This window comes from Leptonotus elevatus, chromosome 8 (assembly GCF_054856555.1).
Source record: "Leptonotus elevatus isolate MCC_2025b chromosome 8, RoL_Lele_1.0, whole genome shotgun sequence".
Classification (NCBI taxonomy): Eukaryota; Metazoa; Chordata; class Actinopteri; order Syngnathiformes; family Syngnathidae; genus Leptonotus; species Leptonotus elevatus.
This window is the reverse complement of record NC_141246.1, coordinates 5,484,617-5,497,807: the sequence shown is the minus strand read 5'-3', so window position 1 is coordinate 5,497,807 and position 13,191 is coordinate 5,484,617. Positions and strand designations below refer to the sequence as shown.

General features: G+C 39.7%; 1 protein-coding gene across 16 annotated transcripts in view; it reads right to left on the bottom strand.

Moving 5' to 3' along the window:
• inpp4b (inositol polyphosphate-4-phosphatase type II B) overlaps nucleotides 1-13,191 on the bottom strand; it is a 138,890-nt gene that overhangs the window by 20,837 nt on the left and 104,862 nt on the right. For all 16 annotated transcript variants that reach the window (XM_086083043.1, XM_086083044.1, XM_086083037.1 and 13 more), the window contains 3 exons: nucleotides 11,839-11,969; nucleotides 6,432-6,536; nucleotides 3,719-3,827 (listed from right to left, as the gene is read on the bottom strand). In XM_086083043.1, coding sequence (XP_085939169.1) covers nucleotides 3,719-3,827; nucleotides 6,432-6,536; nucleotides 11,839-11,969 — 345 coding nt within the window. The remainder of the gene's footprint in view (nucleotides 1-3,718; nucleotides 3,828-6,431; nucleotides 6,537-11,838; nucleotides 11,970-13,191) is intronic.

Sequence of the window (13,191 nt, the reverse complement as noted above, 5' to 3'; positions counted from 1 at the left end):
AAGCCAAGTCACAGTACATAAAATGGACTTGCGCCAACATTCTGTGTCTCTCGCACACGCGAGAAGTCCTTTTGTTGGACAACATTCCGCCAGGTCACATTAAGTCGGACAACGGAAACCCCTAGGAGACAATTATGCGACATGTGGTCCCAGAAGTGATGACTACTATTTTATTCAAACCCGCTTGGCAAAAACATCTCAAACCTAAATTCTTATAAGATCTGTTGTTTGTTAACTTCCTATTTCATATTGCTGTCAAAACACCGCAATATTCAGGTCATTCCTGAAGAAAAAAATTGCATCATAGATCCGAATAAGTCAAAAAGAGGCTGTTAACGCAAGATTAGAGGGCCTCAGTAAATGCACAGTGTATAGTGTTCCATTAAAGGCAGACTTTTATAAGCTCAATTAAAGCAGGACTGCATGTATTAAAGGAAGATAAATGCCGGGTGCGCTTGCATCTGCGCCCTCCCAAAGAATACTAAACGCAAATATTGATTAAACTCTTTTGGGGCCCCTCCTGCAAGACAAACTGCATCAGACGTGCTGGTCATTGCCAAGTTGGGCCGATGTAAGGGTTTTTAATAGATGCTGAAAGCTACGCACACTCTCACACACGCAACAATCCACCAGCCGAATATACCCGCCTCCTTTGGAGGGTGCGGGAACAAAGACAAATTGCTCTTTTATTGGCCTCCCGCTAACACCTCTGTGCCTGAGCTTCTCTCTGTCCGTCTCCAACTGTGATGGATTAATATCACAGTGAACAAATTGGCAACGTATAGATGAAAGCCACAATGTTGTATGTCTGTGCATATCGCACGTACGTGGCCGATGCATTTCTGGCTAAGAAATGAATGGCAAACCAATTCATCACATTTTTGATCATTCAGAATTTTGATTAAGTGTGAATTCCATCAATCAAATGTTCATATCAGAGACAAGATGTCATGGAGGCGTAATAGGTTTCAATATGGGGCCGAAATAATCAAGAAAGTGCAATGAATTTGATGCCGTTTTCGATTTTTTTCTAAAAATAAAAATACAACTTTCATCATTTGGCATTTTATAAAATTGTTGCAAGTACACCTCTGCCAAGAAGCTAATACTCCTTGCACATTGCACACCCTCTGATAATGAGAGCGGCACTGCCACCTAATGTAGTGGATGTGCAATTACACTTTTCGAGTATAGAAAAACAGAAACATTCTCTGAGGTCATTCAGTAAATCTCAGTAAGAAAGGGTTTTGTTGTTGTTGTCAAGTTATGAATGATTTTTGTTGTTGTCATTTATTAATTATTAATATTCTATATTATTATTTAGTACTGTAAATGTGGCATTTTCTTCAAAGAAATTGATCCAAGATTAGATAAGTGTATTTTTTGTCTTTTTCTTATTTATAAACAGCTGACATGTAAAATCCCACTAAAGCCAAAATTATTCAAGTAAATAAAAAAACAAAAAACAAAACAAAACAATAAATCATCAGCAACATCAATCCGATACATGCAGATTTATATTGAATTGATCTTGAACCGGTTCAAGCAATATTGAGACTGATTCATTCGTCCGTGTACCGATGCTACTCACATCTTTGAAATCCAAACCAATTTTCCGATTCAAATCTGCTACAAAAGATACACTCAAAAATAACTCAACTATGGGACAAAAATGGACCGATCCTCTACTTGGGTCAATTTGACCCAAGTTTGAGTCAAGAAATGGGTCTTTTAGTGTAAATTTGAGCACAACACATAAATATTGGTCAGATCCTTTATTTGGGTAATTTTTTATAAAACAACCCAGAAATTGGGTCAAATTGACCCATAAAGTGGATCTGTCCATTTATTTTTATTTTTAACTCATTCAGTGCCATTGACGGCTATTTTGACGTCAAAAATCCAATTTAATTAGGCTGGGAGTGAATGAGTTAATTGGGTTACTTTTGACCCAACTGTTTTTAGAGTGTAGGGTCCAAAATGCTGTCTTTTGAGCAACACTATTTTATCTGTTAAAGTGGTGTTCTTAATATTTTTAGTGAGGTGTAGACCAAGCGGATTCAGACAAGAGTCCATTAGAGCATGACTGAGGGGAAACAACATTAAGTCGTACTTGTAAAGAGGATTGTCAAATGGGCCAAGTCAAAACGTGGATAAGGTGAAGCGCCAGGCTCTCGGCAGCTAGCCAGGCGGAAAATTGGAAAGTTTTTTAAGCTACAGCGAGTCATTAGCTAAGTCAAATATGAAACAAAAAGCTTTTGTCTCCCTGGAGGATTGGTTCTCAAGTCTAATCTCTCCTTTTCACTTCAATGGATTCTTTACAATATGTTCATCTTATCAGCATAATGCTACGCCAGCAGATAGGAATGACCATCACGTGTGCGCTTCAGCGTGAAGAAGACTTCAGTTTTGTATCGTTTAAAAAAGAAAGAAAAAAAAAAGTCATTTTCTGCATCCACTTTCTTGCAGTCCACTCTTGGTGCTGCTGCTAACTCCACCACTAATTGGATCTGGCATGGGCTGTAATGGCTTTGCAATCTATGGGGAGCTTGGACAGCAGCAGGGGGAAGAAAAAAAAAAATCACCCTTCATTTTTTCTGGCATCACTCAAGTGACCACACAGGGATGGACGGCGACACATGGCTCAGTTCTGCATCCAAACGGGGCAGGAGTGCTCATCTTTCAGTTTTGAGAAAATCACATTGGTGGCCACAGCGGGGCACACCTTTGACAGATGACTTTTTGGTCTTGGAGATGCTTTAAAAACAACAACAACAACAACATGCTGGCGAACCTTCCTGCGCTCAGGATTCTGTTTTACCGGTTGCCTTTTCAGTAGGTCTGATGTGTGCGACTCAAAGTGCGAGTCCATCCAATTTTCCCAAAATGGCTGACTTCCTATAAAATTTTCGTGAACAGGTTGCTTGAGACGTTGCAGTGGGTGTAACCGAGTCAAATTTAGGGGGTCGTGTTGGGACCCGTAAAATACAAATCATTTTAACAGGATAGACACACTTGAAAAAAATGGTGAATTGGTAAAGATTTTACTATATTGATATTGAGTGTAATAAAATTTAAGATTCCAAGAAGGGGGAAAAAAAAGATTCCAAGATGATGAATGAATTAACTGCTTCATTAGCTTATAGGTGCGCTATGCTTGTCACTTGTAATCAAGTTTAAATGCCACGTTATGTTTCACCTGTGTTTCATTCAATTCTGTAATTCATTTTATACATATATTTTGAAATAGTTCATGTTAAATAATGAAGTGTTTATTGACATTTACTACTACTACACACAAAGACACCTACTTGTATTTATTTATTTATTTATTTTTGGTGCACTTCCCTTTGAATTGCGAAATACTTAAAACAAAAAAGTATTTCAAAAGGTTACAATGGATTTTAAAGCTGGTGGGAAGGATAAAACTATGCAGTGGACTCCCATTATTCATCGGCGATAGGGACCAGTCCGAGCCGCGGATATCAAAAATAGATATATTAATAATTGACGGCCATTAAAATGCATTAAAGAAAAAGAAAGAAAGAGAACCCTCAAATAGGTCTTCAAAAAACCTCCAATATGGGTTTTTCACAAAAAAAAGCAGGGGTGCACCACCAACATCCTCCACCCCAATGCAACTGAACCCCCCCCCCCCCCCCCCCCACAAACAACAAAACCCCCCAGGATAATCTATGCATCTCCAAGCCGGCCTTACCTTTTCTTCTCAGCTTCGTATCTGCTGAGGAGACGTTGCAGACCGCCGCCCTTGAAGCCTTGGAAGTGTGCAGCGGGGGCGCCCGCTGTGACAATGTCGTACGACGCGTCTGCGAAAGAGTAACACAGTAAGCGCGCTCGTCCTCGTGCACATATAGAGTGAATTGTTTACGAAATAAAAAGTGCTCATATTTATATGCCAGGTAGCTGCTTTGGGAACATTTGCCTATTCACGTATTCATTTTTTTTCTTTATTTGCTGCAAATCTCGCCTATTCACTGTTTTTGTGCTCAGACGCAGCAACATAATGTGTGTTTTGTGTGTGTTGTTGATAGCTTTAATCAGCTGGTGTTCTTTCAGTCTGCATGTAATGTCCTGCTTTGTTGGCTGTCCTTGAATGCACCGAGGGAACAGAAGGGAGAACAAAAGTTTGTGCAGCCACTTATAACCTGTGAGGTCTATTTTGCTGTTAGGATTGATCTCGAACATTTATTGTGTGTAAATGCTAAAAGGTGAGATAACTTATATTGTCTGTATAAAGCACCAGTGTGCATGTTTATTTTTCCATTAGTTTGTGCTAGTATGTTATTTAAATTAGTCTGCTGTATATTATTGATGAGCACAATCGCTCCCATTTTTTGGTGTTTCATTGCAACTCTTGCTGTTTTTTTTTCTTCACCCCAGTGTTTATGACATTGTTGTAGGAAATATTGCCACAATTGATACGGTTCGGTCCAGTGCCACAGGAAGACCCTGACCCTTATCCCCCCGCCCCGCCCAGAACTCCACAATAGTAGTTTGACACGTACAGTTTTGTTCAGTGCTCTGTGACTTTGCTCCAACCCACTTCCATTAATCATCTGTGCGTGTCAGGGCCATGCGACACCTGTTTCCCGCAACACTTCTCTTCACGTCCCCCTCCCACGTGGGCTTTTCAGAAGTCCAACTCGCTTTTAATTGGTTCTCCCGCAGCAAAGAAAGTACAGCGAAGTGCACACAGGACACAATGGCACATTTTGTGCTCGTTTGTGTCAAATTTGACATGTAAGGACTTCTTTTTTTTTTTTACAACATTTAACAGACTAACAAAAACCAAACAATCTTTAAAAAACTACTGACTGCCTATATTTTGGAAAAATAGAGATTACTAGTCATCCCCTGATATGTTCAGATTTTGTAACAATTTTCCCCCATAAGAAGAAATGGGAAATAATCCATTCCAAGTTTAAACTGTCATTAACATTTTGAACACGATAGTTTTTAACATGAGAAGTCTGGTATTTTGGATTGAACTAGCAGCCATTTTAAGGTCAATTCCTTGCCTGATTTCGACAACATATGACCCATGTATGCGACCACACAGATAACGACACGTGGTGAAGAAAAGCACACCGTTTTTTTGGTTAGCATAGTTAGCATTAGCATTCTTACCCCACAGATGACGGGAAAGCCTTCTTCCGGTGACACTTAAAAGGCCTTATGTCATTTTTCGGTTCTGAAGGGGTTGAGTTTTTGGTTGTTTTGGGCGTTCTTGTTGTTTTTGTGTGCGGTTAATGTTTTTCGTCTCGTGTTCCTGGCTTCCTCCCTTGTCTCGTTATGTCTAACCACGTCCACCTGTGTGTGTCTTCCCTTCCCCGTCTCATTCGTGTTGGTGTATTTAGTCAGTTGTGTTTGTCCAGTCGATGTGGGTGCATTGCCTATGGTATGTGTGGAAGTTCGTGAGCCAAGTCGTCTTCGTCACAGCTAAGTAGCCTTCGTCACGCCAAGTCATCTCCACAGCCAAGTCATCCTCCTCACAGCTAACCAAGTCGTCCTCATCACAGCTGCCCAAGTCGTCCTCATCACAGCTGCCCAAGTCGTCTTCGTCACAGCTAATTAGCCTTCGTCACCGCCGAGTCATCTCCACAGCCAAGTCATCATCGTCACAGCTAGCCAAGTCATCATCATCATCATCGCAGCTGACCAAGTCGTCCTCATCACAGCTAACCAAGTCGTTGTCGTCACAGCTGACCAAGTCGTCCTCGTCACAGCCAGTTCAAGTCACTCCACAGCAAGTCAAGTCAAGGCAAATCAGGCCCTGTCATGTCACGCTCGCTCGCTCCAGTCATGGCAACCGGTCTACTCCCGTCCTGTTCAGTCCAGTCATGGCGACCGACCAATCTTGTCGCGTCCTGTTCAAGTCATGGTGACTAGTCTACTCGCGTCACCTTTCTCACTATGGTTAATAAAAGTATCACGCATTGCACTTGATTCCTTTTTCCCTGCATTCTGGTCTACCATCCCTCATCCACTCACGTTCCCTCATGACAGTTTATATGGTATCGAAATTACTATTTTGCGTACACTGTATATGCTGACCATATTGTATTTCAATTGAAAAACATATGAGCTATTTTAGGGTCAATTTGGCCAAGCACCTTTCAATGAGCGATTTCACCCGATCGCGACTACATAGGAAAATAATATTAGTTTCTATTATTGCACACGGCCGAAACACAACAAAGTTTGTTGACTTGCCATAAAACCCAAAACTCAAATAACACCACAAAGTAGACACATGCTCATATGTGTCATATTACAGGTGCCTTCCAAAAATGCCTGTTGGTTTCGTTTCGAGGTTACGCTCGCAATTAAAAGCGGCGGAGCGATGCGTGGTGATGCTTGTAAAGTCAATAAAGCAACTAATAAATAAACATGAGCGAGGCTGCATGGACCTGTCTTTCTGGGGCACGTCACCCTCATCCTCTGAGTGTGCAGGTTGATTGGGAGGAACTCCAGGGATTTCTGGGCTTTGCAGCAACTCTGCTTGAAAGAAGGACCTGAAAACACACACACAAACGCACGCACACAAACACAAATACCGTTAAGGCACACTGCCAGATAACGCACAACATTTACTTTATCCTTTCTCAGGCTCGCTCGGCATCCCAGCAGGACAAACAAGTCGGTAGACTCGCACAATCCAACGAGAGCTGCAGTAACACCAAAAGTAAAAACATCGAGAAAATGACTAAGTGAGAGGTAAAACACATAATACTAACACAAATACAACATGGTTGAATTAAACAAACATGAGCATAACTTTTTGAAAAAATATAAACAGTAAAATATAAACAGTAAAATATATTAAGAAATATTTGACCAAAAATACATATTACAAAAACTACAAAAATATATTTTGACCAAAAAATATTGGATCCTTTGACAATATTCAACAAAAATGCTAATAAATCATATGAACAATATGAAAATATTAGGAAAAACATAAAAATTCAACAAAAATATTACAAAGGCTAGAACAATACATGAAAAATACAAAAAAAGGTTACACTACAAATATAAAATAATTTGACAAAAATAATAAAATATTTAAAAAAAACTATTTGATAAAAATACAAATATTAGAAAAAATACAATTAAATATTCAAGAGAAAATACAGGAACAAAAGAAAAAAATCCACAAATTTTGAACAAAAAATGTAGCAAAAACATGGCAAAAGTCAAAGTACAACAACTAGCCTCAGAGACACTCACTTTTCTCACTTCTATCCAGCAAAAATTGTATTTCAGTTTTGAAGTGTTACATATTAAATCAGTTTTGAATTATGAACTTAATGATTAAATATCTCAGAGTACAGTAGAGTCGTACTGTTGTGTTGCTGGGACGTAGCTGAACCAAAATAGTTACTTTTCCCTTTTTAAAATGCCGCCTGAGTCAGCATATTTTCCCGCCGCACTTTAATAAAAGTCCAATATTAATGACTGGGCCGTGTGCTGAGCTCCGCCGAAGCTGCTGATGAAGCTGCTGACTGGCAGCACTCGCGCGAATTAGCCACATCAAGGTCCATCTGCCGGACCAGGTGTGCAGACAGCAGGGCCTAATGCCAGCGCAGGCCGACATCTGGCCTATACTTACTTCTTTCATGGCATTTCTTTGCTCTTTTTTTTTTTTTTTTTTTGCTCTGATTGGGCCTCCCTCTGAGCTTGAGGAGTGGGGGGAGACGAGCGACTTGACAGCCGAGTGGAGCGTTTTTTTCTCTCCTTCGTCTTCTCTTATACTTCGTCTCCTTCACACTCCTGCTGTGCTGCATGTGTGAACACGTCTGACTTTGTAGAAAATGGGGGAAAAATTCCCTTTACCTCAAATAACACGTCTACGCAGTTGTACGACAGAATTATTAAATCCATTCAGTGTTTGATGTTTTTTTTTCTTCAAAAAATGGTTTATTAAAAAAAATAGCAACATTGGGATGTAAATGACAACAACTTTTATGATTCTCCTGATGTGCTACAAGTTAAGGTAACTTGGAAAATAAAATACTCGAGAGATAATGGTTACTACATAAAAAAATATACCTCCCTTCTATAGTAGAAGGCTTAAGGTTTTGTTCCAACACTGACCGGTATTTGGAACTGTCCATATTTCCCTCCACCTTGACTAAGGCCCTAGTTCTAGCTGACTAACTCATTTTCACACTTGTTAATGAAAATTTATTATTACCTCATTTGCTCCCAAAAACGGATAAAAAAGCTGTTTTTTTTTTTATATTGCCATAGTCCCAAAAATGTATTTCTATGTTTTTTTTTAATGTTTATTTTATTTTATGCTAAAGCATACAGAAGACTTTGATGCAGCCTCTGACCTGAAGAGGTCGCTTAAAGCAATGGTAGTTATTACAAAAAACGGCCAGCATATGGCAACAAAGTATAAGAGATCAACCAAGGCCGTGTTGCAACAAAGCTCTTTTTCCCAGTGTTTTCAACAAGTTAATGATGAAACTTAGTTATATTTTAATATTAATTGCTGCAAAACAGAAACAAATAGAAATATACTTTTTTTTCCTGATGAAAAAGGATGGTTTGGTAGGTTCCATGTTTTTATAGCAAAAGAACACAATATTCTGTGGATTTTTCCAAATCCGTCAAAATCCAGTAAAACAGCCAGGAGCGAAGGGGGTTACTTCAGCGAAAATGGCGGAGAGTGAATGAGTTAATGGTGGAAAAAGCTTTCACATGATTTGTTCGGTCTCGTTTTTTAATCAACAAAAACATTTGAACACACAATTTGAACAGAGCTGTGTACACTTTATATATCCACTATACTTTTTACTGTACAAAACAATGTCCTAATTCAAAACACGAATAAGGTGTCATATTTCAACTGATTTATTTTTCCATTATTGCACTAATCATGTTCTTGCCTCCGCTGTCCTCCTCATGTTGACTCCACTTTGCATGTAATCACTTTAGCTATCAATAATTAATGAGTAGCAGCTCGCCCACGCGAGTTGTCTAGCAACGTCGCTATTGTCGCATTCGCTTCACGGCGGACTAGATCACAACACGGAGGCTCCGCCGCCTACTTCGGGCAAATGTGGGCCACACATGCGACCTCTGTCAGGAAGTATAGAAGAACAACGCCGCCGCAACGCCTTTGCCTGCGGGCGCCTTTGCCGGAGCCTCGGGCACACATTAGCAGTCTTCGTTGCTCATCAGCAGACGGATGAAAGGAGTAAAAAAAACAAAAAAAACAGCAGTGCAATCTAATAAGTCATTAAGGGGAACGAGAGTGGAATAAAAGTCATTGGTATTCATGCCCACTTTAACAAGAGTTCATTTGATCCTTGTTTTTGCGTAGGAGGGGGGGACGTTTACATGAGAGAAAATGTTGCTTTGTTTTTGTGACTTTCAATTGAGCCACTGAGAAATAGTGTGGGCTCACTAGATTCTAACTCTGTTCCAATTTTGTCATATGACTGATAAGTGGCAGTCCATTATTGCACTCGTGATTCGAGATTGATTGAAGACGTAAGAAAGTAAGGAGTTCTTAATCTTGGATGCCAGTGCATCTGCATGTTACTAAGTAAATGATGTCATTGCGTTGATTGCAGAAATTGCAAAAATGGAACCACTCTGCTGCATAAAGACAAAACAGTAGTTAGTCTGCTTGAGTTCTCAGTGGCTCCGTTTTCTTGGCCTATTTTTCCATCTAACCTCATGTCTCCTCGCTGTTTAACCTCTTGTGCCGAGAAAGAACAGAGTCAATAGGCACACAATGAAACGTACAAGACATACAAAAAACCCCAGCAATGGATACTTTTTCAACCTACAAATAGAAAAATGGCAAGAAAACAACAACACTATTCACTTGAATCGAGTACTGTTCATACAGTATGCAGTCTAGTTTATGGCAGTTTAGAAAGCACACTGCATATTTTGGAATGTGTAATCATCAAAGGCATGTTAGTGCAGGAGCACGTTGCGCTTCAAAAGTCAAAAATGAACTTGTTCTTCTTGCTTAACTCGAAGAGAAAAACATTGACAAACAAAAGCCCTGTTCACACTTATAAAACACATCTGCTGCTCTCGGTAAAAATCCTGCGTTGCTATGGAAACTCTATGACGGCAAGCAAAACACCCCGCTGAAACCTATCACACATAATCGACATAATTTAACAGGTAACCTGTCAACTGTTCTCTCTTGTGAGGTCACTGTGGTGCTTAAATGGGCTTCAAATTGCAGGCACAATTATACCGGTGCTACTCGGTAAGTAGTGTTAACCGTAAATACTGTACATCATATTATGCTGTATTTGCTGTTGTATGCATGCAATCTTATGTGCTCATGCTGTTTTATTCAAAGTTGACAGCTCAAGCACACCACTACTGCAAATTGATAGAAGAAAAGGATGTCGGCTTTTCCCTGTCCGGGATCGCCACATTTAGTCACTTGCATGATATGTTTGTCTCAGTTTTTAAACCAGATGCCCTTCCTGACGCAAGCACCCAATTTGTACCCGGAGCTTGTGAGCGGCAGTGGGTGGAAATAGCATATGCCAAAGTATTGTGAAGGGCATATAGTGAAAAAAAACAACACCATTTTTTTTTTGTTCCTGTAGTGTGTATGAAGCTTAGCAAGGGAATCGAAACCAACCAACTAACCAAACAAACAACCAACCCAAGCTAATCCAACCAAAGAAGCTAAACCAACCCTGCAAACTAAATCAAGCAATAAGTGAAAAAAGAAACTAAATCAATTAAAGGAAATTTACATATTAAAAAATATTTATTTATTTATTTATTAAACATACCAAAATTTAACGAACCAAAGACTAGGAAGCAATCCAAGAACTAAAACAACCGAAAAATGAAACCAACCCAAAGCTAATCCAACCAAAGTAGCTAAACTAACCAGAACTAAATCAATCAAAGGAACTAAAGTAGCCTAAACTTAACCAAAGAAACTTAACAGATAAAGGAACTAAACTAACCAAATAATCTTAACACAATCCAAGCCAACCAAAACTAAACCAAGGAAAGAAACATATCTAACCACAACTAAACTAACTGAAGAACTCAAACCAACCAAAGGCACTGATCAAACTAAAGAAGTTATGCGACAAAATTATACCTACTAAACAAAATAAATCAAGTAAAGAAACTAAATTAAAACAGACTCAAACCAAAGAACTAAAAACCAACAACAAAATGAACTGAACCAACTAAAACTAAACCAACATTAGAAAATAAACCAAACCAAAGAAACTGATTTAAACCAAAACCAAACCAAACAAAGAAACGAAACCATGCACGATTTTTCATTGGTTGTTTGGCTGCACACTTCTGGCAGTGATCTGAGGAGATTACAGAGAATCTTGTAGGCATTAAGCGGACATACCGTACGTGTACAAGGTTTTCATCAGAGAGCATCATCAAAGGCTGCGCATAGGAAGCATCACCTTTGCTACCAACAGTGATTAGTTCCAGAGACAGAAAAGAAAATTTCCCCACTCGTTAATTGCTAAGCTCCGCAGGGGTCCTTGGCGAGCGTAGCACTCTTGCCTGTAAGCTGCGGAGCGGCGCCGGAGGAACGCCGCTGCATTTCAATGCGAGCGCGCACACTTCCAAGGACAAATGACGATAAGAGCAGCGAAAGTTAATTTACATTTACCGAAGAAAATCCGGTACAAAGACATCGGAGGAAGCGGACGCTCCGGAGCCAAGGACAGGCCACGCATTTCGGCTGCCTTTGAAACGATTTGCGCTTATGCGGCCTTTGTGGCCATGAGTGCACATGTTTGATGTGAACGAAAACAACAACAACATAAAAATCATTCTCACCGGTGATTTTTTCCATTTCAGCCAGCGTCTCCTGGTAGGAGCTGATGATGCCGCCGTATCGCGTTATCACCTCCTTCCGTAAGTTGTCCCAGTGTGGAGAAAGTTCTCCCAGCTCCTTCAGATCCCGCACCCTGCAGATAAACACACATTTGCAAGGACCCCCGCACAGTTACTCTCTGTTGGCGTCTTTGTAATCCTCACACAGATCCTGAAAAAAAGACAACGCAGTGGAATGCACCAGAAGTGGAGTTCCAGCAAACTTCTCAGTAAAAATGTATCTAAGACTATAAAACTAAACTTGGACGTGTAATATGTTTGACAATTTTTTATGACATCATCTCCTTAGCGATGCAAGCGTCCCTAATGTTATCACATACTAGTGTTCAGTTTCAGTTTTAGTCCAGTTTCAATCACACTTGTTAGATTTGATCATAGTTTGTCAACCTCATTTCTTTTTTTTATTTAGTCTATTTTTAGTCGACTATAAATTTAGCATTCTAGTCTTTATTTTAGTCCAAAAAGTTTTAGTCAGGACAATCATTTTACCTCTGTATATATTTTTTGTCAGCAGATAATGTTGAACATTTGGGATCTAAAACAATTTCACATAAAATAAAACTTTATCGATATAGCTCCTACCATACATTAAAATGCAACTCGAGATGCTAAACAATTAAAACATCCATAGTACAATACAAGAATAGAGAGGACCTCCGGATCCACGCGAGGGTTGATACGATAAAAGCAGGCCAGATAAATAAGATGGCCAAAGACCCTTCAGACGTTTAAAAACTAATAAAAGCACCTTAAAAAAGGGGGCGGCCCAAAACCAAACAAACAAGTTACCCCAAATAAAGAACCTGCACCAACCAAAACTAAACCAGCCAAAGAAACAAAAGCGCTACCACTTTAAGTAATGTGGTGTGTGCGTGTGTGTGCCGGGTCAACACAATTCCCCCTCCCCACAGTGACAGGCTCTTTCAAGGCTCCCTAATCATTTGCATGGAAAAGGCGGAATGAGATGGACACAACCAGCAATTTATCACCCATTAAAATTACAACGATACAACATTAAAAAGGGCTTTGAAAGGAGCTCCAAATTAAATCAGCCACTACTATAACTTGTGCAGCAGTAATATGCTCTCATGACAATGTGCCCAATTTTCTGTAATTATGCCTCATAAATTTTGCATGCTCTGCATGTGCCTCCAAATGAAAGGCAGAAAAACTGCTCAATTTCAATAGCGTAGATTATTTCTATACAAATTATGATTTACATAATGTTTACAGGCAGAGGGCAGTACTGGATGCGCTGATTGTTTCCTATCCAGCTGTGCAAAGTTGGGCTTTTCC